Source organism: Caloenas nicobarica, chromosome 9, assembly GCF_036013445.1.
Source record: "Caloenas nicobarica isolate bCalNic1 chromosome 9, bCalNic1.hap1, whole genome shotgun sequence".
NCBI classification, from domain to species: Eukaryota; Metazoa; Chordata; class Aves; order Columbiformes; family Columbidae; genus Caloenas; species Caloenas nicobarica.
In genome coordinates, this window is record NC_088253.1 from 17,104,520 (window position 1) to 17,131,295 (window position 26,776).

At 58.0% G+C, this 26,776-nt stretch overlaps 1 protein-coding gene across 1 annotated transcript; it reads left to right on the top strand.

The window, feature by feature from the left end:
* Positions 1-1,077: 1,077 nt before the first annotated feature.
* CARMIL2 (capping protein regulator and myosin 1 linker 2) lies at positions 1,078-26,615 on the top strand. Its single transcript, XM_065641106.1, has 40 exons — positions 1,078-1,117; positions 2,512-2,603; positions 2,727-2,777; positions 3,091-3,150; positions 4,371-4,519; positions 4,779-4,876; positions 5,421-5,491; positions 6,131-6,204; positions 7,126-7,201; positions 7,278-7,366; positions 7,727-7,821; positions 7,985-8,071; positions 8,317-8,426; positions 9,226-9,303; positions 9,582-9,658; positions 9,750-9,854; positions 10,100-10,169; positions 10,372-10,453; positions 12,191-12,287; positions 12,858-12,915; positions 13,459-13,631; positions 14,306-14,374; positions 14,709-14,802; positions 14,889-14,984; positions 15,770-15,898; positions 16,893-17,006; positions 17,149-17,324; positions 17,749-17,836; positions 18,289-18,405; positions 18,917-18,983; positions 20,039-20,313; positions 22,909-23,012; positions 23,435-23,840; positions 24,118-24,237; positions 24,552-24,588; positions 24,753-24,821; positions 25,035-25,409; positions 25,594-25,701; positions 26,226-26,336; positions 26,440-26,615. Exons 1-40 carry the CDS (start codon positions 1,078-1,080, stop codon positions 26,613-26,615), a joined length of 4,563 nt encoding a protein of 1,520 aa, XP_065497178.1.
* The last annotated feature ends 161 nt before the right edge of the window (positions 26,616-26,776 follow it).

A 26,776-nucleotide genomic window follows, 5' to 3' on the forward strand; every position in this document is an offset into this window, starting at 1 on the left:
TTTTTGGCTGGTGAGGTCTCTCTTCAGACCTCCCAGGGCTCAAGCCTAATGGCAGAGTCTGAGGGAAATGCCTGAAGGTGCTGAGGAACCCAGCCAAGGTCATCACACACACTCATCTTGGAAAAGTCCTGTTGAGCTGAGGAGGTTCATGACACCTGGAAAAAGGCAGATGTCCCACCTGTCTTCAAGAAGGGTAAGGAGGAAGATCTGGGGAGCTACCCCTTTGCATTGTCCACAGAATCATTTTGGTTGGAAAAGATTCTTAAGATAGTATCCAACCGTAACCTAACTATAGCACTAAACCATGTCCCTAAGAACATCATTTCCATGTCTTTTAAACCCCTCCAGGGATGGTGACTCCACCGCTGGCCTGGGCAACCTGTTCAACTGCTTCACAACCCTTTCTGTGAAGAAATTTTTCCTAATATCCAACCTGTCTTCCTCCGTCCTGCTCCTAGGGAACATGTTCTGCTACACTGATGCTCGGTGTGCTCCAGCATGTGGAACCCACTGGATAAATACCCTGCAGTGGGCACCAGCACCCATCCCTATTAACCCCCCTTGCAGATGCCCGGTGCAAGATGACAGGGCTGGGCAGACCTCCCGATGCCGGGAAGGGTAGAACTTTTCACGCTCAACCGTCATCTTTAGGCAGAAATATGTCCCCATGAACCACCCTGGGGGGTGCTGTAGGGCAGAGAGAGGTCATGGACCCTCACCCCTTGAAGGCCGGAGCCATGGGGAGATGCTGCTGCTCCTGGCGGGGGGCACCGATGGGATGTCCTGCTGGTCCAGGTGAAGCCAGGCAGGAGGAGAAGGGCTGGGCAGGGATGTCCTCTCCTCCTGGTGGGCCGTGGGCGCCGTCGCTTTCATTTCTCTTCTCTTGCTCAGGCGGTAAATCTCGCCTGACGGGGCAGGAAGAGGCACCGAGCGCCGGGAGGGGGAGGAGGCACCGCGGCGGCAGCGCTGCCGGTTGGTAACCTCAGCGCTTCCTCCCAGCAGGGTGCCTTTCCCGCGGCACCCGAGGATGCTGCCCTGACACCTGCATCCCCGGTGGGTGACCCTGTGGTCCCAACCATGGCCACATCCCCCGGAGGGATCCCCGCCGAGCTACAAGGTAAGCGTCGCCCGCTGCCGGGGCACTGATGCCACATGGAAAGTGCCGGTGCGGGGCCTGCTCGGCCGTGGTTTGCCGCGCTGGGGTTGGCAGAGCCACTTTTGGGGTTCCTCGGCAGCTGTGGTTCGGGGGGGGTCTGAGCAGGGTCTGGGGTGTGAGGGCTGCTCTTGCCCCGCAAAACTCGTGTACTTGAGGATGCTGGTCAGGGCCAAAAGCATCCTCAGATAACAGCCTGGCTCCTCCACGGCTCCTGCCGCCCCGTTTGTGGGTGCAGTTGGTGCTGCTCACTCCCATGGGCTCAGGGGTTCCCCAACCACTTGGGGTTCCCCAGCAGCTCCTCGGGGGGGCACTGCCTGACACCCTGCCCTGGCTCCCAGCAGCGCAGGGGATGCGTGAAACATCGCTGCTCCCAGCCTTCCCTCATTTGATCGACAGAGCAAAAAGCCATGGAGGTCTCGGGGTCCTGCAGCCTCATCAGCCCCACCAAGGCTTGCAGGGGGTGGGAAGGAGCTGGGTCGCAGTGTCCCCACAGCCCAAAGTCCTGCCTCTGCCAGGATGAGTTCTTGAGGATGTTTGGCTCAAGTTCCTGAACCCGCAGGGCTCTTGATGTTGTTGTGAAAACCTGACTTGGTTTGCATGGCAATGAGCAGTTGTGATTCTTGTCCCGCTTCTCCGAGTGAGCGACGTGAATCAGGAGAGATGGGGAGGCAGCACAGGGAGGCGATGCTCAAGGCAGGAGAGAGCAGGCAGGAGCAATACTCGTGGTGGTCTGCGGAGACTGTAGGAGTGACTGATTTGCAAGTGGTTGGTGTGCGTGACCACCCACGCACATCACAGCCAAGAAAGTTCCCCAAAAAATGCAAAAGCAGAATATGTCCCTGGCTGCACCACGGGGAGGCAGGACTGGGGTACTGAGTTGCTCCCCAGTACTAAGTTTGGGAAGGAGGGCGGAAGGAAGAGAAACCAGGATGCAGCTCCCAGTAAGCAGGGTTTTTCCAAAGCTTGTGCAGTGTAAACCTCGCCTAGAGAGGCAAAATAGTTTGCATTGGAATAAAATTACAGCTGTCCTAATAAAACTCAAAGCACACCCTGGAAAAAAGGCCCCAAAACTGAGCAGTGTGTTTGCCAAGGGGATTTGGTGTCCCCAAAGCCCAGTGTTTGGTCAAGGCTGCAGAAGCTGATGAGGAGGTGGATTTATTGCCCAAGCAGCAAACGAGACCTGAAGCTGATGAAGCAGCATCTGGCTTAGCTGAGAGAGCAACCAGGGTCTGACAGGTGTGGATGGAGAGGAGTTCATTCAGGCGAGGATGGTGTCCCCGAGGCAGGAGGGCACGTGAGAGAGATCCAGGGGTGGCTTCAACCAGCTCACTTCATGGGGATGTTGGTCCTTTCAGAGAGCATCAGTGCCTTCCTGGGGACAAAGAAGGTCCTCCTGGTGATGAGCATCCAGCTGCAGGTGAAATCCAAGTACTACGACTACATCTTGGTACGTGCAGAATCCAACCTGGTTCCTGCTTTCCCCAGGCAGCCGTTTCATGGCTGCAGCAGGGGACAGGGGTGGCTCGTATGTCGGCCCTGTCCCCTGTGACACCGATGTCCCTCTGCCTAGGTCCTGACGCCCTGGCGAGCCTATGTGCTGCCAGTGATGCTGCCGGTGAGGGTAAGTGCTGGGGACCCTGAGCTGCAGTAGTGCCCATTGGCTCCCAGGACAGCATCGCTCGGGGACCTGGTGCACTGGGGGGTCCCCGTGGGGCAGACGTGGGTCAGCCGGATTACCAGGTCTGGAGAGCCCCCAAGATCAGGATGAGGAGGAAGATGGGGGGAAGGGGAGGGGGTTTTGGAGGCAGGGGGTTGACGAAGGCTGGGAGGGGGCATGGCCGGGCACTGTGTGGGGCAGGGTGGGAGCTGGGGCTCCCTCTTGGGCCCCCCTTCTCCACCAGCGCTGGAGCTGATCCAGCTCCTCTCACCCCCAGGTTCACAGCAGCTTCAGCTTCCTGGAAGTGAGGGAGATGACGGTGCGAGAGCCCAGCTTGGTGAGTGGCACCAACGCCAGTGGTGAACCCAGCCTGGGCACCCCTCTGCCCCCATGGAAAACCCTGGCCCAGAGCCCCACACGTGGTTTGGGGGGTGTCCTTGCTCCCTGTTGCACATTGAGGGTCACCAATGATGATCTGTGAGAGCTCCGCAGTGTATTTATCCCTTCGCCCACTCTAAAGAAATACTCTTATAGCCTCACGGGGGGAGATCACCCTCGGGGCTGGAGGTGCAGGGGGGAGCGGGGGTGCCTGCGCCTCTTCTCCCACAGCTGCAGGTGGTGCCTGGACATGGCACTTCCCGCTCCACAGGGACAAGGTGACAAACGGCTGCTGGCTTATCGAGGCAAAGCCAAATTTAGCAGGAAGGTGTTTTAAACCTCGTTAATCCTCTTAGAGCGAGGTGTGCGCATAGGGTAGATGCAGTGGGTGGGAACCACAGAAGAGAGAAATGGGATGCTCTGGTTCAGATGTGACAGCTGAAACAGGGCTGTGGTCCTCGTTAAGCTCTCGTCTGACTTTTGCTCATTAAAGCATCATCAGTGACCACGGCCCCAGCCTCTAAGCAGGGTTTATGCTGCTCGGCAGGCTGCATGGCTGAGGTCCAGGAGAGAAATAAAGAGGAGACGGGCTGAGAGCAAGGGGCACCGGGTGCCAAAACCCTGCGGTGGAGCAGGGTGAGACATCTGAGAGGGGTATGGAAAGCCCAGGGGTTATTAATGTGCAGGCAGGTTCGGGCCCTGCGGCCCTGGGCGCCGGTGGAAGCTCCATCCTCATGCGGTGCCAGGAGATAATTGTCATCTCGCTCCCACGCCTCAATCAGCGTGTAATTAAATCAAGGAGCGTGTTGCCATGGGATTTTTTTTTTTCTGGTAGGAACAGAAAGCTAAAAAAGCCTCAAAACCTGATTAGATAAATTCAGGGAGGAAACTTCTGTTCTCCAGCTGCGGCTGCTGCAGGCAGAGTTAAGGCTCCTCTCACCCCCACTGCTTTGGGCTGCTTTTGCATTAGCTTAGCTTGAATTTTGGGGAGGCTTATGCTTTATTCTGGCACATTATGATCTCTTTAATGTATTTTATCTAAATTCCTGGTGCTCGCAGCCTTCCCTGTGCTCACAGTGCTCTGGCTGGGTTTATAAGCAGCATCTGGGTGCTTGCAGCAAAGAGCTGATGGGTGTCACCGTTGTGTCTGGGGCTTGGGGACGCTGCCAGCCTGCTCAGGCATTTCCCATCCTTTGGACCCTGCAGGTTGTCATAGAAACGGATGCAGTGTCTTATGCCTTCCGGTTCATGTCCTTTGATGATTTGGAGCAAGTTGTCATCCACGTCACCATGTCACTTAAGAAGGTCTTCCCAGACTCGTCCCCTGGGTAAGGATCTTCTGCTCCTCAGGGGTACTCGTGTGGGTACCAGAGCAACCTCTTTTCTCACAAAAGGCCAAAATATGGGATGGCTTCACAATTAGCCCCTTTTAATGAGAAAAGGATGTGCTGATGGAGGCCAGACTCTGCTTCCCGATTGCATCACGCTTCTGGCCACCCCCACACGCAGGGATGGTAGTGAAGTGTGAAGTAGTGCGGATGCTGTTCTCCAAGCCCACCACCACACACCCCTCTGGTCCTTTCCCAGGATGCTGCTCAAGAACTCTCCCCCCAACCTGTACGAGAGGATCCGGCAGATCACGGACTCGCTGGAGGAAATGCTGCAGAGTAGCCCTGGGCCCTGCGGTAGGTCAGGTTGGAGCACCCTGGGGACCACCACAACCCATCAACACCAGCTCTGCTGGGAGGGCACCCATGGTGGCTTAGGTGGGGAGGAACCCTGCTAGTGGGGTCTGTTCTCCACCAGCCCGTGGGGCAATAGCAGGTTTGAGGGGATGTAGCTCCCCAGAAAGGAGCAGGACAACTGTGGGATAAGGATGCTTGGTGTCCACCCATGGGGACATGCAGCTGTGGATGTTTCCACCCATCTCATATGGCATCGCTGCAGAGCCAGGGACTTTTCCTGTAGCCTGGTTTGGGGTAGAATTATCTCAGTTATCATCATGCAGTGCACCTCACCTGATATATACACGGATCAAGCAAAGCAAACCATATCCCCCTGATTTGTGTGATTGCTTTTGGTCTGGCAGGAGAACATGCAGGACACTCTGGGCCCTTTAAGGAGGGAAGGGAGATCCCTCACCATCCCTCTCCTGCTTTCTGCCCTTCCCAAAGGTCTTCTCCATGTTCCTGTGGAAGGTCTACCACCAAGACTGCCTTCTCTTTGCAGGGGGGTTTTCAGAGACCTACGCTGCTCTGTGTGATTACAATGGCTTTGCCTTCCGCGAGGAGATCCAGTGGGTAAGCTGGTCTGTCCAAGGAAGAAGAGACAATGACAATGTGCCACTTGACAGACAGGGAGGCAGGTTGCTTGCAGGGCTGCTGGGGCTGAAGCATCCTAGGGACATCCTAGAGACGTCTCAGAGCTGGGAACTGCAGTTTTCCCTTGCTGGTGTACTCTGCTCCTTGGTGGGGTGGAAGCAAGTCACAGGAGGGATGAGATGCCTTGAATTGAAGCTGTTTCACAGACCGTGGTGTAAGGAGATCCCCTGGAAATCTGGGACCTTGCTGGGTGTCCCTAGTTGATGAGAACCCTGCTGGTACCCAGCCACAGCAGAACTCGCTGTCCCCGTCTTCCTCTGCTGGGACGCTGACTTCAGCCCTCCTCTCCCCACACTCTCATTCCCACCAGCCTGGGCTGCATTGTCTTCTTCTGGCCAGTCCCTGCAGAAGTGGTCCAAGACCCACCAAGCTGTCCTACCAATATGGGACACGTGCCTTTGCAGCCACAGCCCCAGGGAAGGTTTTAGGCTTGGGGTTCAGGCATGGGGCTCCCCAGGGTGGGATGCCCAAAGGTTCAGCTCCCTCTAGCAGTGCCAGACACCCAGGTCCTCCCCAGGATCCAGGTGCCAGGTCTGATCCATGTGTCCATCCGGGCAGGATGTGGACAACATCTACCACAGCCAGGACTGCCGGGAGTTCAACCTGCTGGACTTCAGCCACCTGGAGAGCCGGTGAGTCCCCCGCTGTGCCACCTGCATTGCTCCATGCCACATCGGCACTTGTCCCCATCCTCCCTGTCAACAGCAGGTTTGGTCCAACACACTTGTCTGCTCATGTCAGAAGCTTTTATTGCTTTACACGCTCCAAGGACGCCACATCTGCAGCCTGACACTCCCCCGCACCAAACACGATGAGCCTTGTCCCATGGGGCGATGGCCTCAAGAGGCCAGGCAGCGTTCCCTCTTCATTTTTAACACTTAAATAAGCTCATGAGCTGCTTACGCAGGTGAAAATCAAACGTCATGGCAGCTTCTGTCAGCTCGTGGCTGTCAAGCGTTTCCCTATGCAAAACAGCCGGTGCTGCTTTGCTCCCCGAAACTTGGTGCTGCTCCCTACCAGCACCTCAAATCTCTGTTATAACCTCATAGTGGGGCCATGAGCTCAGGCTGTGCGTGGAGTTGTCCCTGTGAGGCTCAGCCGTGTCTCCATCCTGAGAAAGGTGGAGCAAGGGCTCAGCTCTGGGGGAAGTCGGGTGCTGGGCTGGGGCGTAGCGGGTCAAAGTTCTGGGCTGAGAGTTTTGGGGAACAGAGGATCTGTGTTCAGCTGGCCAAAAGGGCAGCTGGTTTTAGAGATTTCTGTGGACTGGAAAGCCAAAAAGAAACTTGTTTCTGCTTGAGCAAAACCTATGTCATTCTTTACATGAGAGCTCAGAATTAAAAAGAAATACCACAGAGGTTTTGACAGATGTATGCAAATATTGTCATTAATTTTATTTTCCCTGAGGGAATAATCTGGAGAAGCTGAGCTACTGTTTGTGGACCCCAGTCCTGCTCCATTGAGCACTGTGTTGGGGCATCTCGGGGCTGGGTGTGTTGGGGCACGCATTTGGGATCAGCCTAGCCCCTGACTCCTTCGTCCTTGTCACCCTGCAGAGACGTGGCGCTGAGTGTCGCTGCCTTGTCCTTCAACCTGTGGTTCACCAAGCTCTCCTGCAAGGACTTCAGGCTGGTGAGTGCTGGTGCTGTGGTGCTGGACATGCCAGAGGTGGCCAGGTTTCCAGAAGAGCTTTCTTCTCCCCCTCCAGAACCAGGAGATTTCAGAGCAACTGCTCTACATGCTCAGCAAATCGGTGATGCTGGAGGAGCTGGTGCTGGAAAACAGCGGGTTAAAAGCGTAAGCAAAGTCATTGCAGGGCCCTGGCATGGTGATGAGCAAGGTCTTGGCAGCCTGGTATTGTTCCCCTCATGTGCATGGAGCAGGGGCATCCACGCACTCCTCTGCCCCAGGGAGTGTTGGTGCCTCATCACCTCCACAGCATGGAGTTCACTAGGAGCAGAGATTCCCTGTAATCTGGAGGCCAGTGAGGATCACCCACCTTTGGAGATGCTCTGCTTTCTCTTGCTGGCTCCTCAGATGTAGCCAGCTCTGCCATGCAGATGTGGTGGAATGTCCCCATAAGGCTACAGGGTTGGTGGGCACGTCTCCTGGAGGTGGCTGTACCTTGCCTCAGATGGGTGGCCCTTCTCCCCGCAGTGACTTTGCACAGAGGATGGCCCAGGCACTCAGCAACCATCCTGACTCTGTCCTGCACACCATCAACCTTGCTGGCAATCAGCTGGAAGACAGAGGTACCCAACTTCTGGGCTGGGATGAGTTTCCACCCATGAAAACCAGTCTTCAACTCTGGATCCCACCAGCAGCTGTCCCGTGCCATGGGGGCTGTCACTCACAGTGGGACAGACACCTGCCTGCACTGGCACAGCTGCTCAGGGCTCTCTGCTCTTTCATCAGGGATTGTTGCCTTTAGCCGGCATGTGGAGAAGTGTCCCAAGGGTCTGCAGAGCCTCAGCCTGGCCAGGACCATGCTCACGGCCAAAGGTACAGCCCCACATTCTGCTCCCTACCCAGTCACGGTTGGGAGGCTGGGCACGATGGTGCTTGAGGGACAAGCTGACACCAAACGGGTGGCTGCAGGGGGCTGCAGGGACAACCTGGAAAGAGCATCTTCAAGGATGGGATGTTTTGCTGCCCCAGCTGTAGCAAAGTGCTCCTTCCTCTGTTCCACAGCTGTCCCCAGTGCAGGGGACCCATGGGTACCATCTCTCCCCCCTCTCCTCAAGCAGGAATGAGCACGTTGTGCAAGGCCCTTGCAGATAACAAAGCCACTGGATCTTCCCTCCGGCACTTGGACCTCTCTGGGAACCCTGGCACCCTGGCTGGAGACGACATCGTTGTGAGTGCCTGGGCTGTGGTGGGATGACACCATTGGGGCTCTGTCCCCTGCACAAGCTTGATGGCTTCAGTCCCTTGGGGTCTGCCCTGCTTTGCAGCACCCCAGGGACAGGGAGGTCATGCCTATGAAACCTCCCAGCTTACCCGGGAACTGGGGAATGTGCTGGGGATCACAGAATCACAGGATGGTTGGGGTTGGAAGGGACCTCTGGAGATCATCCAGTCCAACCCACCTGCTAAAGCAGGTTCACCAGAGCAGATCGCACAGGCTCACATCCAGGTGGATTTTGAATGTCTCCAGAGAAGGAGACTCCACAACCTCTCTGGGCAGCCTGTTCCAGGGCTCTGGCACCCTCAGTGTAAAGAAGTTTCTCCTCATATTCAGATGGAACCTCTGGTGCTTCAGTCTGTGCCCGTTGCCCCTCATCCTGTTGTTGGGCACCACTGAAAACAATGTGGTCCATCCTCTTGACACCCACCCTTGAGATACTTATAAGCATAAATAAGATCTGCTCTCAGCCTACTCTTCTGCAGGCTGAACAGACCCAGCTCCCTCAGTATTTTCTCCTCAGAAAGATGCTCCAGACTCCTAATCAATGGCCTCATGGGAGGGTGGGAGATCCCACCTGGAACAAGGAGACATCCAAGGAGCGATTGGCACAGGACTGCGTCCCCCTGTGCAGGATTCATCCCTGTGTCCAGCAGGAGCAAGGCTGGAGCTGGGATTTCTGGGATGCTGGGTGAGGGTGGTGTGGTGGTCAGGCTCCTGGGTGAAGCTGCTGAGATATCTCTGCCCACAGAACCTGCAGAGCCTCCTCCACCAGTGCCGTGCACTCTCCCACCTCAACCTGGCCGGCACAGACTGCCCTTTGGATGCTGTGAGTACCCACACCGGGGGTCCTGGCAGCAAGTCTCTGTCCTCAGCCCCCCTCCCGACCCTGTGCCACGCTGCTGGGAGGTGCTGCCACCCCATCCCAGCTGGGACGTGGCTGTGTGGAGGCAGGAGGAAGAAGGGAGCCCTAGCACTGGGGCAGAACCCCCCTGAGCAACCCCCACAGCTCATCCCATCCCACTACCCATCCCGCCCTGGGCTGTGTGAGGGGCCGCAGCATCGGCTGAGTGGTCCTCAACACAGCTTGCATCTCCACTCTGGTAGCTCTTTGGAGCCTTGATCCATGGATGCCACACCAGCCTCGTCCATCTGGATCTCTCCAAAAACATGTACTCCCACAAGTAAGTACCCGAGATGGCTGTGAGTGCAATACCCAGGCAGGCAGCCAGAGCTGGGTAGCAGATGATGCCATGTTGTACGTGTCCTTTTCAGGAGGGTGAAAACCATCTCCCCAGACATCAAGGAGTTTTTCAGCCAGGCCCGTGCCCTCAGGCATGTGTCTCTGTCAGGCACCAAGCTGCCCACGGATGCTGTAAGGTGAGGTGGGGACTGATGGAGCTGTGAATCTGCCAAGGGGGATGGATTTGGGGTGAGCATGGTTGGGGGGACCTCACTCAGGGCTTCGCATGTCGAGGGGGCTGGACGGGGCTGTGGGAAGCAGATATCTGCTTGCCCGAGGAAGGATGTCTTCCCCAGCATCCCCCCCACATTGCCTGGACCCTGGACACTGTGCTGGTGCCCCTGTTCCTCACAGCAATGGGTGGCTTTGGTGACTCTTCCAGGGCGTTGCTGCAAGGGCTGGTGGACAACAGTCACATCAGTGACCTGTGCCTGGATCTCAGCAGCTGCGAGGTGAGGGGCCAGCACCCATGGGTGTTGTCGGTCCATCCAGGGGGTCCCATCGTGGCAGTCGAGGGGTGGCAGGGAGCTCAGTCCCTGTGGGGGAAGGTCCATGTCCTGTCTGCTGTGGGGCTGGGTGACCTTCCCGACAGCAGATCCTGTTTGCAGGGCTCGGCGCCTCCCCTTGTACTGATGTCTTGCTGTTTCTTCCAAGCTGAGATCAGCGGGGGCCCAAGTCATCCAAGATCTCATCCCTGATGCCAGCTCCATCAGTGACCTGGACTTGTCTGACAATGGTAGGTTGCTTTTTCCCCAGGTGAGTGAGGACCTCCTCCATCTGCAGGTCCAGGCACCACAGGCTGTTTGGCAGAGGCCAGCTCGCTCCCAGCACCTCGTGAGCTTGTAGGAGTCCCCAGGGAGATGAGTAGGGTCTGCTGCTCTTGTCTGCCTCTGGACTGTGCTGGTAAATGCAACATTTAATTGCACTTGTCACCTGTAAAAGTCCTTCAGCAATAGCAGCTGCAGCACTACAGGTGATGTCTCATGAGAATGAAGGCACCCAACAGCCAGCAGGACATTCCTGCCTGAGAAATTACCACCTCATCAGGCTTTTATGGCTTATTACACACAAACCTGACCTCTCCCAAGGCAGGCAGTCCTCACATTCACTCTTCTCCCTCTACCTAGTGTCCTTCCCAGTGTGCCAGGCCTCTTCCATCACCTTCCAGCACTGCATCCCATGGTGGGCAGCAGTGGTGGCCCTTGCCTCTCCCCTCTTTCAGAGACAGCATCTCCAGCACAGGGTATGAGACGACTTCTTCCTCCCCTCCTGCTTCAGAACCTGTAAAAAATTTTCATTTCATATCTGTCTTGGCTGAAACCTCTTCAGCTCACTGAATCCAAAGTGGTTTCATGTTGCTAGCTTGGGGTCTGAAGCACTGGAAAGGTCTCCCTGGGCTGAAACTCTTTGCATGTCTCTGCAGGAGTTTGCCTCTGCTGCTCATCTTGTCCCGCTGTGGCCTCCAAAGCTATAGGCAAGCAACCCAAATGACTACCCACATCACTTCTACCAGCTCCTAATTTTCTCTAAAAGACCCCAAACCTTAAAGCAGCTTTGCTAAGATCTCACAGCAGACCATGCAGCCCCTTGGCAGTCAGATGGCTCTAGGAAAGCTGACGTGGTTCGAAGTCTTTCAAAAACCTGTGCAGGCCACTGATGCTCCAAAAGCTCGCTCTCTTACCCCAAACCTCTGGCCAAGCTTTGCTAAAATGTGCTTCTACTTTTGGCTTTCTTAGCTGAGCAGTTCCATGCAGGAAGGACAGTCCCATAGGTCATAGAATCATAGAATGTCCTGAGTTGGAAGGGACCCACAAGGATCATCGAGTCCAGCTCCTGTGTCTGCACAGGACAACTCCACAGTTCACACCGTGTGTCTGAGAGTGTTGTCCAGTCTCTTCTTGAACACTGTCAGGCTTGGGGCTGTGACACCTCCCTGGGGAGCCTGTTCCAGTGTCCAGCACCCAGATGGGGTCTTGGTGCCTCTTATCCTTGGGTGGGAGAGCAGATCCCTGCCCGTGTCCCTGCCCTGTGGGAAGGACATCGCCTTTGCTTGCCAGATTTCCCTGGGGACGCTGCAGCTGGGAGGACGGGAGTGCAGGCAGCTGCCTGCAAGCTGTGGCAATTCCTCCTGTGTCGTCCAGGGTGGCACAGAGGGCACATTCCTATGGGATGGCAGAAAACAGGTGCCGTCTCTTGCTCCGTAAGTGTTCCCCTGGCTCAGCACAGCCTTGGCACCGCAAACAGCAGGAGTCCTCAGGGACTCACTCTCCAGGAACCCCAGCTCTGTGCAGGTCATTGTTCTAGCTGGGAAAGCATGGAGAGAAGGAAGCTTGGTACTTGCCCTGGATATGTCTCTGCCATCCCAGAGCTTGGTGGCTCTGCAGGTCTCCTTTTGGGGGGGACCACCCTTGATGCCACCTCTGTGGTCCAGACTACTTAGAGCATCTCGGTGGGTGTCTCCCATCTCTCACAGGCTTTGACCCCGACATGGTGACACTGGTGCTCTCCATTGGCAGAAGCAAGTCCATTAGGCACGTCTCCCTGGGAAAAAACTTCAACATTAAATCCAAGTAAGTGCAAAGCTGTGGCACCTGGGCCAGGAGCCATCCTGGCACCATGCACCCACCTTGAGACTCTCTCCCCATCCAAAGGCCATGGGCTGGCTGGGAATGCCAGGAATTACCTGCCCATCCTGCCTGCTCCAACCCAACAGGGAGCCTGGGGCTGGGGGTGACTGTCACCTGCTGCTGAAGCAGTCCCTGTGGGACTGCAGGTGCTGCAGGGACAAGGCAAGAGACATGAGGGAGAACAGTGCTCTGCCAGCTACCCTTGTGGCCCCAGCAGATGCACAGATTGGATATTGGGAAAAAATTATTCATGGAAAGGGTTGTCAGGCATTGGAACAGGCTGCCAAGGGAAGTGATGGAGTCACCATCCCTGGAGAGGTTTAAAAGACGCGTAGATGAGGTTCTTAGTGACATGGTTTAGTGCCAGAGCTGTGTTAATGGTTGGACTTGATCTTGAGGGTCTCTTCCAACCAAAATGATTCTATGAGGGATGTGTGTGGGATGCAGATGTAACCCTCCTGCCTATGTGGGATGTGTGCGGGATGCAGATGTAACCCCCTACCTCTCTCACAGGGAGGGGCTGTTGGATGTCCTGCACCGCATCGTCCAGCTCACCCAGGAGGACGACTGTGTGAGTCCTGCTTGTCCTCAACTGTCCCCCAACTCGTGCCCTTGCCCCCCCCACCACCACTGTGCAGCATCCGTGCTGGGGTGCTGTCCAGATTCCTCCCAGTACAGACTGGGAGCAAGTCTCCCTCCCTCCCTCCGTCCCGCTGCCATTCAAATTCCTCTGCTCTTATTTCCCTCCGTCTCAAGCAGATGCTCAGGCAGAGAAGCAAGAGCTGTTCCTGTTCATCTGGGAAAGTGAGAGCCTGTGTCTGGCTAAAGGCACAGAGGAGATGCTTGGTGTAACCTGGCTGCAGCCCAGCTTTTGAAAAAAACCCTCTTTCCTCCTCACTGCCTGCCAGGCATCTGAGCTAAATCCAGGGTGTTGCCTTAGCACCCATTTTCCTCCTGTTTTTTTGGGAGTTCAGCATGACTTGGGCTCCACAAAGCCAGCACTGGGTACCCACAGCAGCTACCAGCCCAGGGATGGAGGCTCTGTTTGCAGGAGTGACACATGTCCTGATGTGTCCTGGCCAACTAACTCTCCCCTTCCTTGTCCCCTTCCCAGCCTCTCCAGTCCCTGTCCGTGGCTGAATCGCGCCTCAAACTGGGAACCAACGTCCTGCTGAGCGCCCTGGGCAGTAACACCAGCCTCATCACTCTGGACATCAGCGGCAACGCCATGGGGGACACGGGAGCCAAGATGCTAGCCAAGGCCCTGCAGATCAACACGAAGCTCAGGTAGCAGCAGCCCATGTCACCCTGTGGGTGCCCTTCCCAGCTTGTGCTGGGTGCTCCTGGTATGGTGGTCCTGGTTGTGGTGCTGATGCCGTCAAAGGAGGCTTATTGCAGCTCCTGGTGACCATGGATGTGGCCCTGGACCGTTCTTGGCACATGGTCAGATGCCGTGACCGTATCTTGCTCTCATGACAGTTGTCTGGCAGTGCTGGCAGGGGACGTGTTACACTTGCCAGCGCTTTGCCAGGCCCCTGCACAGCCCAGGATGTTGCCCCCACCCTGCGCTCTGGCAGCAGTCCCTAAAAAGCCATCTTTTGACCAAATAGTGCATGCAAAGGCAAGGCAGGGATGCTTGCAGGGGATGAGGAATGGGGAAGGTTGTCCCAGGCAGGGCTGTTCCTCTGGGGGACATCTGCCACTGCCAGCAGGATGGTGCCTGCCTGACCATGTCCTCCCTGCCCTTTGCTCCCTCCAGGCACCCACATACTTTACTGCTCCTTTCAAAGTCCAAGTTCAGGTTTTGAATACTGACATTCAGATTTTTAACCCCATTTCCAGGCTTTCTGGTTCTTGGGGGTCGGCCTTGGGGCTCACTCTTCCTGGCACCTGGCAGGTGGGCACCCACCTCAGGGCTGTGTGGATGCAGGCAGGGCTCACTCATGTCCTTCTCTTTCCAGGACTGTGGTTTGGGACAGGAACAACACAACTGCCCATGGGCTCCTGGAGGTGGCTCAAGCTTTGGAGAGGTAGGGAGGGAGTAGCTTGGTCCTCCTGGCTTGTTACTGCTATGCAAAACAGCCTCTAGCATCAGGATCTCACCGTCCCCAGGGCCTCTTGTCCCCTCAAAACAGCAAGTGCATCACACAATTGCGTGCAGGTCTCAAGGGACTTGATCTACAGCAACATGCCATCCGTTGGTGATGGCACCTTCGTTAGTGACCTCAGGGTCTCCCCTGGGCTCTGGTCCCCGGCACACACAGGGAGGGGGATCTGCTGTTGGCGGTGATGCTGTGGTCTTCTCCCTCCTCATGAAAGATGGGTAGGAGTTTTCCACCTGCTGAGCACACCGTTGTGTGGCAGGAATTACACCCTCAAGTCGATGCCCTTGCCCGTGAGTGATGTGGTGCAGGCGTACCGCAGCCACCCTGAGAAGACGGAGGAGGCCGTGCACAAGGTGGGGGGGACACATGTGCTGGGGGGGGTGGAGGGGCCAGGTGCCACCAACACCAGCGGCTGACAGCAGCCTCCTGCCTGCCGCAGCTCCAGTCCTGCCTGGCGAGGAACCAGCTCCGGCGCACGCTGCCCACCCAGACCTTTCGCCTGCAGCAAGGCATCCTCACCACCTCTTCTGAGCAGGTTTGCTGGCCCAATTGCTGCATGGGACTTGCGTGGCTGCCCCAAACAACCCTGGATAGTTTGTGTGAGCTCTTGCGAGCAGGTCAAACCCCATTTCACCTTTTCTGAGCGAAGGGCAGAGCGGTTCAGAGAGAGGAGAGTGGGGCTGTGTGGAACAGAGATACCTGCGGAGCCCTCCTCATTGTTCCCTACAACTATCTGAAAAGAGGTTGTAGCATGGAGGATGTTGGTCTCTTCTCCAAAGTAACAAGTGATAGGACAGGAGGAAATGGCCTGAAGTTGTGCCAGGGGAGGTTCAGATTGGATATTGGGAAAAATTTCTTCCTGGAAAGGGTTGTCAGACATTGGAACAGACTGCCCAGGGAAGTGGTGGAGTCACCATCCCTGGAGGTGTTTAAAAGACCCATAGATGAGGTTCTTAGGGACATAGTTTAGTGCCAGTGTTGGTTTAATGGTTGAACTCAATGATCTTGAGGTTGTCTTCCAAACAAAATGATTCCCTGATCTATGCGTTTCATGCATAGGCAGCACTGGGATATCTCACTGCTACACTTCCCCATGCAGCGTGTCCCCAGCTCCCTGTGCACGCTTGCAAGCAAATCCCTGCTGGGTGACATCCCCCATTATTAGGCAGGGATGTTCTGGGAGCTGTCACCTGCCTGTGCCCCCACTTGCCTGATCAGGCAGCGCTGAAACATCCTTCTCCGGGGAAAGTCATGGCAAAGGAGGGGAACTGGCAGTGCTGCTCCAGCATCGGCGCATGACGCAGCCTCTCTGTGCTCCAGATGGTGAATGAGATCTGCCTGAGCGTGCAGAAGCACGTCGACATCCTCAGCGCCTGCCCGGGCAGGGAGGCGGAGGCGGACATCCTCTGCGCGGAGGAGGCCATCAGGAACGCCAACTTCTCCGTCAGTGTGAGTCTGCCATGGAGGGAAACCCCTCACCCCCTCCCGACTTCAGTTTGGGATCGAAGCAGGTTATTGATTAGTTAATGACATAATTAACTGGCAGTCAGGGAACACCGGAATCATCCATGCAACAGATGCACATCACGGGGCACTTGCAAAATGTTAAAGAACAGTTGTGAATTTCTGAATCCCCTTCTAGAACAAGGCCCAAAATGTTCTTAATCCCCTCCCCACAAAAGTGCACAGTCCTGTGCACACCCTCCAGGAAGTGGGGATTATGAGGGCACCCCCTTTTCAGCAAGGGCACCCCCTGCTTGTGCAGCCCTCCTTGGGAGAGGCGGGTGCTCCAGCTTTACGCACAACCCATGGGTGCCCACAGTGGTGAGAAACACTCCCCACATCCCTGGGCTGATCCCTTCTTGGGGCGCCCCTGCTCTCAGCACCCCCAGCTGGATGCAGCCCAGTGATGGGGATGTTCCATCAGCCCATGACAAAGGTCACTGCACTGGCTGGGCAGCTCCTGACACTGCGAGCCCTGGTTTGATCATCCTGGTCCTACTTCTCTTTCCCTATCACACTTACTCTTCCTTCTTCTATACTCTTCAAACCACCTCCTTCTTCTTTTATCCCAAATTTATCGGCAGTCCCCTGGGTATTTAATCTGGCTGAGATGGGATTTAAGAAGATGGTGCTGATGGTGGAAAGGTGGTGAATGGGATAGGAAAGGATCTCATCTGATGTGGGCAACAGCATGGCTGGGCATGGCGGGGAAGGAGGGTCAGTGGGTGGTGGGGAGCAGCTGAGGGTGCAACTGGGGGGGCACAGGGACCGTGAGGGGCCAGGATGCCCAACCCTGGCCCAGCAAAGCCAGAAAGTCGCTGGATGTCCTCAACTTATGCTGGCCATGCTCTTCCATGGGACAGCCACGGATGCATGGAAGGATGGAAAGCAAGGATGAGGTGCCACAGGATGATCCATGCCATCTCTCTTCCCATGGCAGATCCTTCCCCTCTTGTATGAAGCAGGAAACACCCCATACCAGAATGGCAAGCTGCAGCACAAGCTGGAGTGTCTCACCGAGGAAGCATCGCAGATCTGCGGCCGGGAGATCCAGGTGCACACCACAGGGAGCTGCCAGTGACACGGGATGCTTGTCAGCCTTGGCCCGAGGAGGAGGGACATGGCATCTCCTGGAAAACCATGTGAATCCTAGTAGAAAAGACACCAAAAACTCTTGTTTCTTCCCCAAACTTCAGGCAATCATGCAGGCAGCACTGGACACGGCACACAGCCTGTGCCCAGCCGTGGTGCAGAAGAGCGGAGTCAGGGACCAGCTGATCAATGCCATGTCAGAGCGGATCTACCTCCAGGACCACCTCAACCTCAGCACTGTCCTGGACCAGATGGTCACCGATGTCTTCAGCAAGCTGAAGTGGGTGATGTGCTGTTCTTCCTTCTCACCCTGGGGTCAGATGGGAATTTTGGGGGTTCCCTACCAATCATGGTGGGGTGTGATGGGTCCTGCTGCTACGTTTTCCTAGCCATGGCTTTGCTTCCTGCTCAGACTCAGTTTGGAGATGTCCCCAGGGAGCTGGGAAGTCCCAGGGGGTGATGTTCCTGAATACGCATCCCTGTGGCAGGCAGAGGGGAGCCCTGACCATCAATGGAGGGGTGCACTTGGCATCCTCCATCCCAGCCAGTGCCTGCTCCCATTCCTGCTCTGGCAACACGCAGCCAGTGAGCCAGAGCCCAGGATGTGTTCTGGGTACCTCTCCAGGTGCCATGGCTGAGCATCCATCTCCCTAGTGAGGCTTTGCTGGGGGGGCTGGCCCTGACATCCCTCTCTGTGTTCCCAGTGAAATCAAGCTGTCTGTCACTGCCGCTGTGGCTGACTGCATCATGGATAACGTGCTGGGAGACCTGACCATCGCCCAGTGCAAACTGGTGAGGGTTGAGGGATGCCAGAGCTTGTGGGATGGGGATGAGGATGCAGGGCTGGGGTGCAGGATGGGGATCTGGGTACTCCGGCATTTCCTGGGCACCAGCCACTGCAGTGACCATGGATTTGCTGTCTGGGAGGCAGGACAATTCCCACCCGGGCCGGTTTTCCTCCCAGGTTAATCCTCTCTCAGTGTAGTTATAGCAGATTTAATGTCCTGAGTGAAGTCCTGGAGCCGCTGTCTGGTGGGGGATGCTGGGGTGAAGGCGGGCACCGGCCGCTCATGCACCAGGGCAGGCGTGGGGCAGCTGTGCCGGGGCTGGCAGCCGGCTAATCAGCCCTAAATCCGCTCACAAATCCCGCCCGTGGGTAGGGAGCGGAGCAGCACGGAGTACACAGGGCGACCGGGTGTGCTTCAGACCCCAGGGATAATTTAAGCACTTCCTAATGGTTTTAGGCAGAGAGCCTCCCCAGGCAAGAGCTCGACCTCCCGGTGCTGCTGCCGGAGCTGGCTGAGGATGATACCGTCGTGCTGATGAGGGGCAGGAATCCTCCAGACCTTGCAGCGGAGGAGGTAGGGTCTGACCCCGCTGTCACTGCGTGATGCCCGCGCTATAACAGTCTTTTATCCGCCTTACCGGATGATGCCAGGCTTAACGCTGCAGCCTCTCTGGGCGCACACACCCCTGGAACCCACCAGGGCAGAGCTAAGGCAATTAGTGCTGGGAAATGGGACCGTCCTTAGCCTGCCTGGCCATGCTGCCTGCGCTGCTGACACCAGGAGCAGGTCCTTGCGGTGGCCCAGGATGGCCCCAGCCACACATAGCCCCTCTGGCTGGCCATTGCTTTGGGACCTGGTGTCCAGCACAATGTGGGATCCCAACCAGGAAAGCATCCACTTTGGCATCGTGGGCGGTTTTGGTGTCGGACCAAGATGAGGGGGTGCAGCCCTGGGCGTCTGGGGGTGATGGAGGGATCGCACCCATCACTGGGTGAAGCCTGGCTGGCTCTGGCTGCCAAGGGATGTCGCTCGCTGCAGCCAGCTTGTCAACACCGAAGCCACCACCGTCATCCTCTCCTCGCAGTACAAGATGGCCCTGCGGAGGAAGAACAAGCATTTCAGGAGCATTCGGCCCACGCCAACCATGAGAAGTAAGGCCACCACGTGGGTTTCCCTTTGCTATGACTGGGCGTGGGCTGTCCCTCCTTTGCCAGGGGTGGAGGGCTCACAGCAGCGATTGTGGATGCTGCTGGGCAGAGCCATTTGCAGTGATGCTCCAGGCTGGTGGGGATCCAGCCCCTTTGACGAGCCCCTCCGAAGAGCCCCTCTCGGTGCCACCGTCCAGGTCTGCAGGCAAAGCTCACCTTGAGCTTGCTCTCGTGCTGGTTTTGGGGGGCTGGCTGGTTCAGCCCTCATGGGTAAGAGGGCAAATACCCTGAGCTCCCTCCTCACGTGGCCGGGCAGGGTTGGGAGGTTTGTCCGTGACTCTGGGTGCTGCAGCATCTCCCCCCAACCATCCCAGGGACCACCCCAGGCATGGACATCACCAACCCGCCCAGCACCCCAAGGTCACGGCACAGCGGAGATGTTGCTGATGGGGTGCTCCTGTTGCTGAGCTGGTGTTGTCCCACATAGCCCTGTGTGCCTTGGGGTGCCAGGATCCAGGGAGGCTGGGGACAATAAGTAGGTGGTGGGTGACTTCTGCTTTTTCTGGCTGTGATGCATATTTGGCTTTGGATGAAGCAGAGCTTGTGCTGGACCCCAGCGCCTGTCACCCAGGTGTCCCCAGGGTACTTCTGATGTCTCTGAGCCCAGCAGCATCCTGACCCCCATCCAGTGGGTAACCGGGGAGGGGCAAGGACCTGCCTATTAAGCAAAACAGGATGTGTTTCTGGGTGCTGCTCGCCGGGCCAGCACTGGCAGATCTTGTGCCGGCTGCAGGGGTCAACTCGGTCCCTGCTGGAGCATCTCTCCCCTGTGCTTCCCCGAGCACTCAAACCTCCAGGGACCCTGCAAAGCCACTGCTCCGGGGGCCACCGTGCGAGCTCTCACTCTCGGCAGCCACGGCCACGCTCCCCTCCCCGTGGCGTGGCACGGCACAGCCAGCGCCCCGCCGACCCCGGGCGCGTGGGCGAAGGTGACAGTGACAATGATGGGGAGGCCTGGAGAGGCCAAGTGCCAAACGGAGCCCTCTCACCCCTCGTAGGTGTCTCGGAGCTGGAGCCGGCGGCGGGCAGGGACGCCAGCGGGCTCCGAGCTCACCGGGCGCCGCCGTCACTCAGCCCCGCCGCGCCGCCGGCACGCCCTGCCTCCACAAAGGATGCTGAGCCTGCGAGCGGCTCGCTCCCCGCCACGCAGCCTGTCACCACCGCCACCGGATCCCTTATGGACCTGCCGACCGCCGGCCAGAAGCTGGAGCATTGCACCAAAGCCAGGCCCCGGCCCAACCGCCGGCACAAGCAGCCGCCCAGCAAGCCCAATGTAAGGAGGTGGAGGGGGGGATGGTTGACAAGGGGGTGGATTTTCGGTTTTTTCCCTTTTCTCCTCAATTGGGTGAATTATTGCAGTCGGTATTTGTTGCAAGGCAGCAAAATGAGATGCGTGCAGCCGCGGCTGGTTTATTATCCTGCATTTCAGCCGCTGCTGGAGCTTCCTCAGAGGAGGGGGGGTGCAGCCTGAAAGGATGGGCAGGGGGGCTGGGGGGGGAGGGGGGACAGCGAAATCATCCATCCCTTTTCCTGCTGCCTGCTGGGAGATGCTGAGTGGTGGGAGCCGACGGGGAGGCAGAGGGGGATAAAATACCTGCAGAGTTTGGGCATAGAGGGCCGGCACGTTCGGCAATGGCTCCAGCTGCCTCTCTCCTCCTGCGCCCAATTTGCTCTCCCCCATCCAAAACCCGTCGGCCCTAAAGCACCAGCAGCTGCCGCAGCTCCTGGTGGTGCTGGTGGGGCTCTGCCAGCCGCGGTGGGGTGGGTTTCACCTCTACCCCCCACCAAAGGGCGAGTGGCTGGGGCTCCTGCCTTCACAGCCCCCCTCCCAAAAGAAAAGTAACTTTTGGGTGCAGTCAGTGGAAAGTCTGGCTCTGACACCGTCCCCAGAGCCAGATCCTGCCAGCATCACCTTGTCCCCATGCCACCGTGATGCAGCTGGATCCTTCCACCTGCTGGAAAGATGTGGCTTGCACAGCCGTGGTGATGCTCACCCTGGGACTGTGGTGGGACCAGCGCTGCTGTGGGGCTGGAGGAGAAGCAGGAGCTGTTTCTTGCAGGCAGGGTGGATGCTGGAGGCTGGCAGGGGCCTGGAGGAGGCCATCACCTTGGCACATCTCTCCGTGGCAGGATGGGCACACTCAGCACCTGGGGTTGGCCAAGCCTTGAGTGAGGATGGGCTTTGATGGATGTGATGTGACAGGGAAGGCAGATCTCGGATGGCTGGAACGGCTCCTGAGCAGCATCAATCCAGCTGTAATGAAAAGTCATTATGGATTGAAATGCCACTGATGGGGAAGTGCTTCCCCCTTGTCAATAGGAAGCCACCGATGTGGTGCCACGTGCTGGGGCAAGGAAGGTGCCACAGAGCAAGGCTTGGCCATGGCATGGACTGATTTGCCATGGGGATGGAGTGGGTGGCCTTCATATGGGCTGTGGTAGCACTTCAAGGTTGGACTTGAGGATGAGCACCAGCCTGAAGGATGGAGATGTGCGTGCCACCAGGAGTGTGGGTGTCCCTTCCTTGGGGCTCAGATGGAGGAAGCATCCCTGCCAAAGGCTTCTCCCATGGGAACGGTGGAGTCAGGAAACTGGCCCAGGTCTAAGAGGGCTTTAGCAGGATTTGCCATTGCGTGTCGCCACGGAGGACCAGAGGCTCCTTACCTGTGCGTAACGAATGGATGCTGAGTGTGCACAGATGCTGTGCCCCAGCCAGCAGCACTCCAGACATGGCACCCAGTGAGGTGCAGGGGGCCGGCAGCCGAGCTGCCCTGCCTGCCTGGGCAGGACGAGGGGCCGGCAGGAGCCCAGGGTGGGCTGGAGCTCCTGTTGCCCCAGGGATGCAGCAGAGTCAGAGCTGGGATGCAGCTGATAGAATCATAAATTATTTTGGTTGGAAGAGAACCTCAAGATCATCAAGTCCAACCATAACCTAATTCTGTCGCTAAACCATGTCCCTGAGAACCTCATCTACACTTCTTTTAAGTCCCTTCAGGGATGGTGACTCCACCACTTCCCTGGGCAGCCTGTTCCAGTGCTTTACAACCCTTTCGGGGAAGAAATTCTTCCTAATATTCAATCTAAACATCCCCTGGCACAACTTGAGGCCATTTCCTCTTGTCCTATCACTTATTACTTGGGAGAAGAGACCAACACCCTCCATACTACAACCTCCTTTCAGGTAGCTGTAGACAGCGATAAGGTCTCCCCTCAGCCTCCTCTTCTCCAGGTTAAACAGCCCCAGCTCCCTCAGCTGTTCCTCATCAGACTTGTGCTCCAGCCCTCTCACCAGCCTTGTTGCCTCCTCTGCACTCACTCCAGCACCTCAATGTCTTTCTTGTAGTGAGGGGCCCAAAACTGAACACAGGATTTGAGGTGGGGTCCCACCAGTGCCGAGTACAGGGGGATGGTTGCTGCCCTGGTTTTACTGGCCACACTATTCCTGATAGAAGCCAGGATGCTGTTGGCCTTTTTGGCTACCTGGGCACACTGCTGGCTTATATTCAGCCGGTTGTCAACCGACACCCCCAGATCCCCCTCTGTCAGGCAGCTTTCCAGCCGCTCTTCCCCAAGCCTGTAGTGTTGTGTGGGGTTGTTGTGACCCAAGTGCAGGACCTGGCACTTGTTTTTAAACCTCATACAATTGGCCTCAGCCCAACGATCCAGCTGGTCCAGATCCCTCCGTAGAGCCTTCCTACCCTCCAGCAGATCAACATCATGCTCTGACTTCTGTGCTGGATGCACAGTGGGACAGAGGGTGCCAGCACCCGTCCTGCACAGGCACCCCCTTGTAGGTGCACAGGCGGGGGTATTTGTGCATGGGGGTATCTTTGCCCCCCGCTGGGCTGACAGCCACGTTTGCTTGCAGGTGCAGCCCGTGGCCTGCAAGAACAGCGAGGACAGGAGCATTACCCGTGTGGACGAGGGGCTGGAGGACTTCTTTGCCAAGAGGCTCATCACAGAGGAGCTGCTGTAAGCACAGGGGGTGGTCGGGGTTCTCTGCACCCACCCGGCACCCTGACACACATCCGGGATTTCACCTGCCCTGCAAACGCTGCTGGTTCCAGTGCCAAAGGGATGCTGGGGAAAATACCCCTCCTTATGGGAGGCACCAAGCACCCCTCCAAGGGCAAGGCTGGTGGGAGAGGGCTGGGATACAGCCACGGGGTACAGGATGCAGGGGGGGCTGTGGGGTCTGTCCCATGGCGGGGAGCCATGGGGCAGCACCCGTGAATTCCCACATTGGGAACAACTGCCTTTGCCAGAATGGCATCATCTCAGCTGGGGTGTCTGGGGTCTGGATCCATCCTTTTGGGATGAGCAGGGGGGAAATGCAATCCCGAGCCCCTTAGCCCCCCAAAGCTCACCTTGCCGCATGTTCCGTCTCTCCCCAGCCCCACTGCTCCAGAGACCTGCCCGGGATCTGCCCCTCTGGCCCCCGCTGGCTCTCGCACCCTCAAGAAGAAAATCGGAAATTTTTTTGCCTTCAAGAAACCCAAATCCAGCCGGGGCTCACGGTGCGAGAAGGAGCCTGAGGGTGGCCCTGCCGTCCCAAGGAGCAGGCGCTCGATGCTCAGTGACATTTTACGGGCCCCCAGCAAGGCGGGCGAGGCGGGCAAGCCGCTGAGTAAATCGGAGGAGGGGGGGCTTGCTGCCGAGCCCCGGGCAGAGCCTGAGCACTGCCAGACCCCTGACTCTGCCCGCAGGATCCGGCCCAAGTACTCCCGGGAGGGCAAATCCCAGTCACTCATATTGCTGTCTGGGGAGGATGAGGATGCGCTGGGGATCAGACATGACAAGGTAATTGCTGTCACTGGGCCATCGCCACTGACCCTGCTGTTTGGTTTGGCTGGTGGGTGCTGCTCCCAACCAAGGGTGCTGGTGGTGGGGTCAACCAGGGATGTGGAGACACCAGAGTGATGGCTGAGGACATCCCCACTGGGTTGTGGCCATACCTTCATCTCCTGGGGGCATAGCTGGGGCTGGCAGCATGGCTTGGGCTGGGGACCCGGGTGCCCCACAGGCAGGTGGGTGCTGTTGGTGCTGTGTCCCTGGCAGGGCTGTGTCTGTCCCACAGAAGAGGCACCTGGAGAAGAGCGAGGGCGAGCTGCCCAGCTCCTTCGAGCACCGCATGCAGGTCATGCTCCATCGCATCGGTGTCACCAAGGGCCCGGCCACAGAGGGCAAGAAGCAGCAGGTAGGGACTGGCCCCGGTTTTGGGATGTATCCTGCACCCAAAGAGCAGGTGGAGGTGGTGGTCCATGCGATGGGGGTCCCCCAGCCAGGACTGGCAGCACCCATCCCTGTGCCGCCACTGCCTGTGGCCTCTGTCCTGTCACCTAACCCTCTACAGGGGGACCAATATGTGAGGTCCTCTGCCACCCAATCTGTCCTTCCCTGGCATGCACCCATCCCCTGCAGCCACCCTGGAGTCCAGCAACACCCTGTCCTCTGCCACCCACTGTCCCCCAGGGTGCTGGCTCCCCCTACCAACTTTCTTTCCCCTTGCAGAGCAAAGACAGCGAGATCAAGAAAGCCGGCTCAGACGGTGAGGGGCTGCGTCCTCCCCACCCTGACCCCCACCCAGCTGGGCACCCATGCGGTGGGCACTGGCTCCCAGCTGTGGGTCCCACCACGTTCCCTCTCGCTGGGTGCTGTTGGCACAGGGCAGACCCCAGTGCGCTGATGCTGGCTGGTGGCTTGTGCTTGCAGGGGACATTGTGGACAGCTCTGCAGACTCCCCTCCCACTCTGAAGGCTCGCACGCACTCTGTGTCCACAGGTGGGTCACCGATGGGTGCCAGGAGGGTCACACAGGCTCTGTCCCCTCTGCTAGCACCAAGCAGTGCTATGTGGGGACCGGTGGGCATAGGCACCCAGGCAGGGTCCCACCCTCACGTCTCACCCATGGGTGCCCAACCCTGGCGATGGCAGAGGGAAACCCAGCCCCTCGCCCCATGCCTGGGGTGGCTGCAGGCTGGATCCCGGCACGAAGAGCCATCCCCTGGGGCTGTCACCACCAGGCACCCGCAGCTCTGCCCTGCCTTCCCTGCAGATGCACCCTTCCGCAGCCCAGCCAGCGCCATGGAGCCCAGCACCGGCCCGGCCGAGCCCTGGCCAGCCTGGAAAGCCCTGGGACAGCAGCTGCCGGCCGAGCCACAGGCCACCAGCTCTGACCAGCCCCAACGCTCCTTCATCCTTGCTGAGCCTGGTGGGCTGATGGAGCCTGGGGTCCGGGAGGGCTGGAGCAGCAGCCTGCCGAGGCCGGGGAGGAGTGTGCCAGTGGCTCTGCCACGGAGGGTCAGCCACGGTGGGGAGGTGGGTGCTGGCAGCCCCCTGCCCACCCTGCCCGCACCGCCTGACACCGAAGGTAGGGATGTGCCAGCTGCCTACAGGCTCCCCGATTCTGCTGCTGGCAGGTTCCCGGAGCCCCTTGGGGACAGAAGGCAGCAGGGACCCAAGCACCCAGCACTGGGTGCTGTTGCGGGGCTGCCAGGGGGTCAGGGTGCTGCAGGCATCCCCCCACAAAGGCACCTCCCTGCTGCTTTTTCCAGACAACCGGTTGACACCACGGCTGGCGGCACCGCGGGGAACCGGCCGCCGAGCTGTGTCCGTCCATGAGGAGCAGCTCAGGGAGCCCGAGTGCCCGGCAGAACTGGGAAGTAAGTGGAGGCTGTAGTGGGACCCCAAACCCCCCTTGCACCCCACACTGGAGGAGACAGGTGGTGGCAGCTCATGTACATGGTGGTGCCACCTGTCTCAGCTGTCAGGTGCTGGGGTGATATATGATGGTAATCATGGATGAAGGAGCTTTAAACTAAAGGAGGGGAGATTCAGCCCAAACATGAGGAAGAAATTCTTTACACTGAGGGTGGTGAAACACTGGCCCAGTTTGTCCAGAGAGGTGGTGGATGCCCCATCCCTGGCAACATCCCAGGGCAGGCTGGACAGGGCTCTGAGCAACCTGAGCTGGTGAAGATGTCCCTGCTCATGGCAGGGGTGGCACTGGATGAGCTTTGAAGGTCCCTTCCAAAACAAACTATTCTATGATGGCTTCCCTGCACTGGGACACTCCTGGATGGGGGACTGGGCACTGGGATGGGCTCCGGCAGCAGCCGGGGTGCCTGGGCTCGCAGGCAGAGAGGCAGCAGGAGCTGTGACGTGGGACTGGGTTGTGTTTCCCCAGCCAGCACTGTCCCCATGCGCCTGCGGCGGTCGCCTGTGTTCAGGCGAAGAACCAAGCATGACTCCCTCCCAGAGCCAGAGGAAGAGCCCGCACCCTCGTCGGATGCTGCAGGTGAGACACGATGCCTCATTCTCCTTCACATCCCTGCTATAGACGGTGTTGGGGTACAGAGGGTCCCCCTCCACACTCACCCCCGCACCCCTGCCCTCTCCAGGTGCCACGCCACAGAACTGGCCCCACACTGGGCTCGAAGAGCTGCAGGCTGGAGCAGGCACCGACAGCAAGCAGCCACAAGCCCCAGCACAAACTGTTGTGAATACACAAGACTCAGCAGCCGTAGACCAAAGATGCCTGGTGCCCGGCCAGGGGGAGCCAGCCCAGGGACAGTGAAGCCCCTGCATGCCGCTGCCCTTTTCCCAATAAAACCCTGCAAGCAAGCGTGCGGTACCGGGGTGATTGGCAGCCAGGGTGCAAGGAGCAAAGCCGGGGTGCAGGGTTGCTCCATTCTGCGGCACCGGCTCACGATGGCATCGGTCACCTCTGGCTGCAGG

Coding starts and splice junctions, on each gene's coding strand:
- CARMIL2 (XM_065641106.1), top strand. CDS start 1,078: ATGGCCACATCCCCCGGAGGGATCCCCGCCGAGCTACAAG. Junction 9,855..10,099: donor CTGCCCACGGATGCTGTAAG/GTGAGGTGGGGA, acceptor TGACTCTTCCAG/GGCGTTGCTGCAAGGGCTGG. Junction 23,841..24,117: donor TGGGGATCAGACATGACAAG/GTAATTGCTGTC, acceptor TCTGTCCCACAG/AAGAGGCACCTGGAGAAGAG.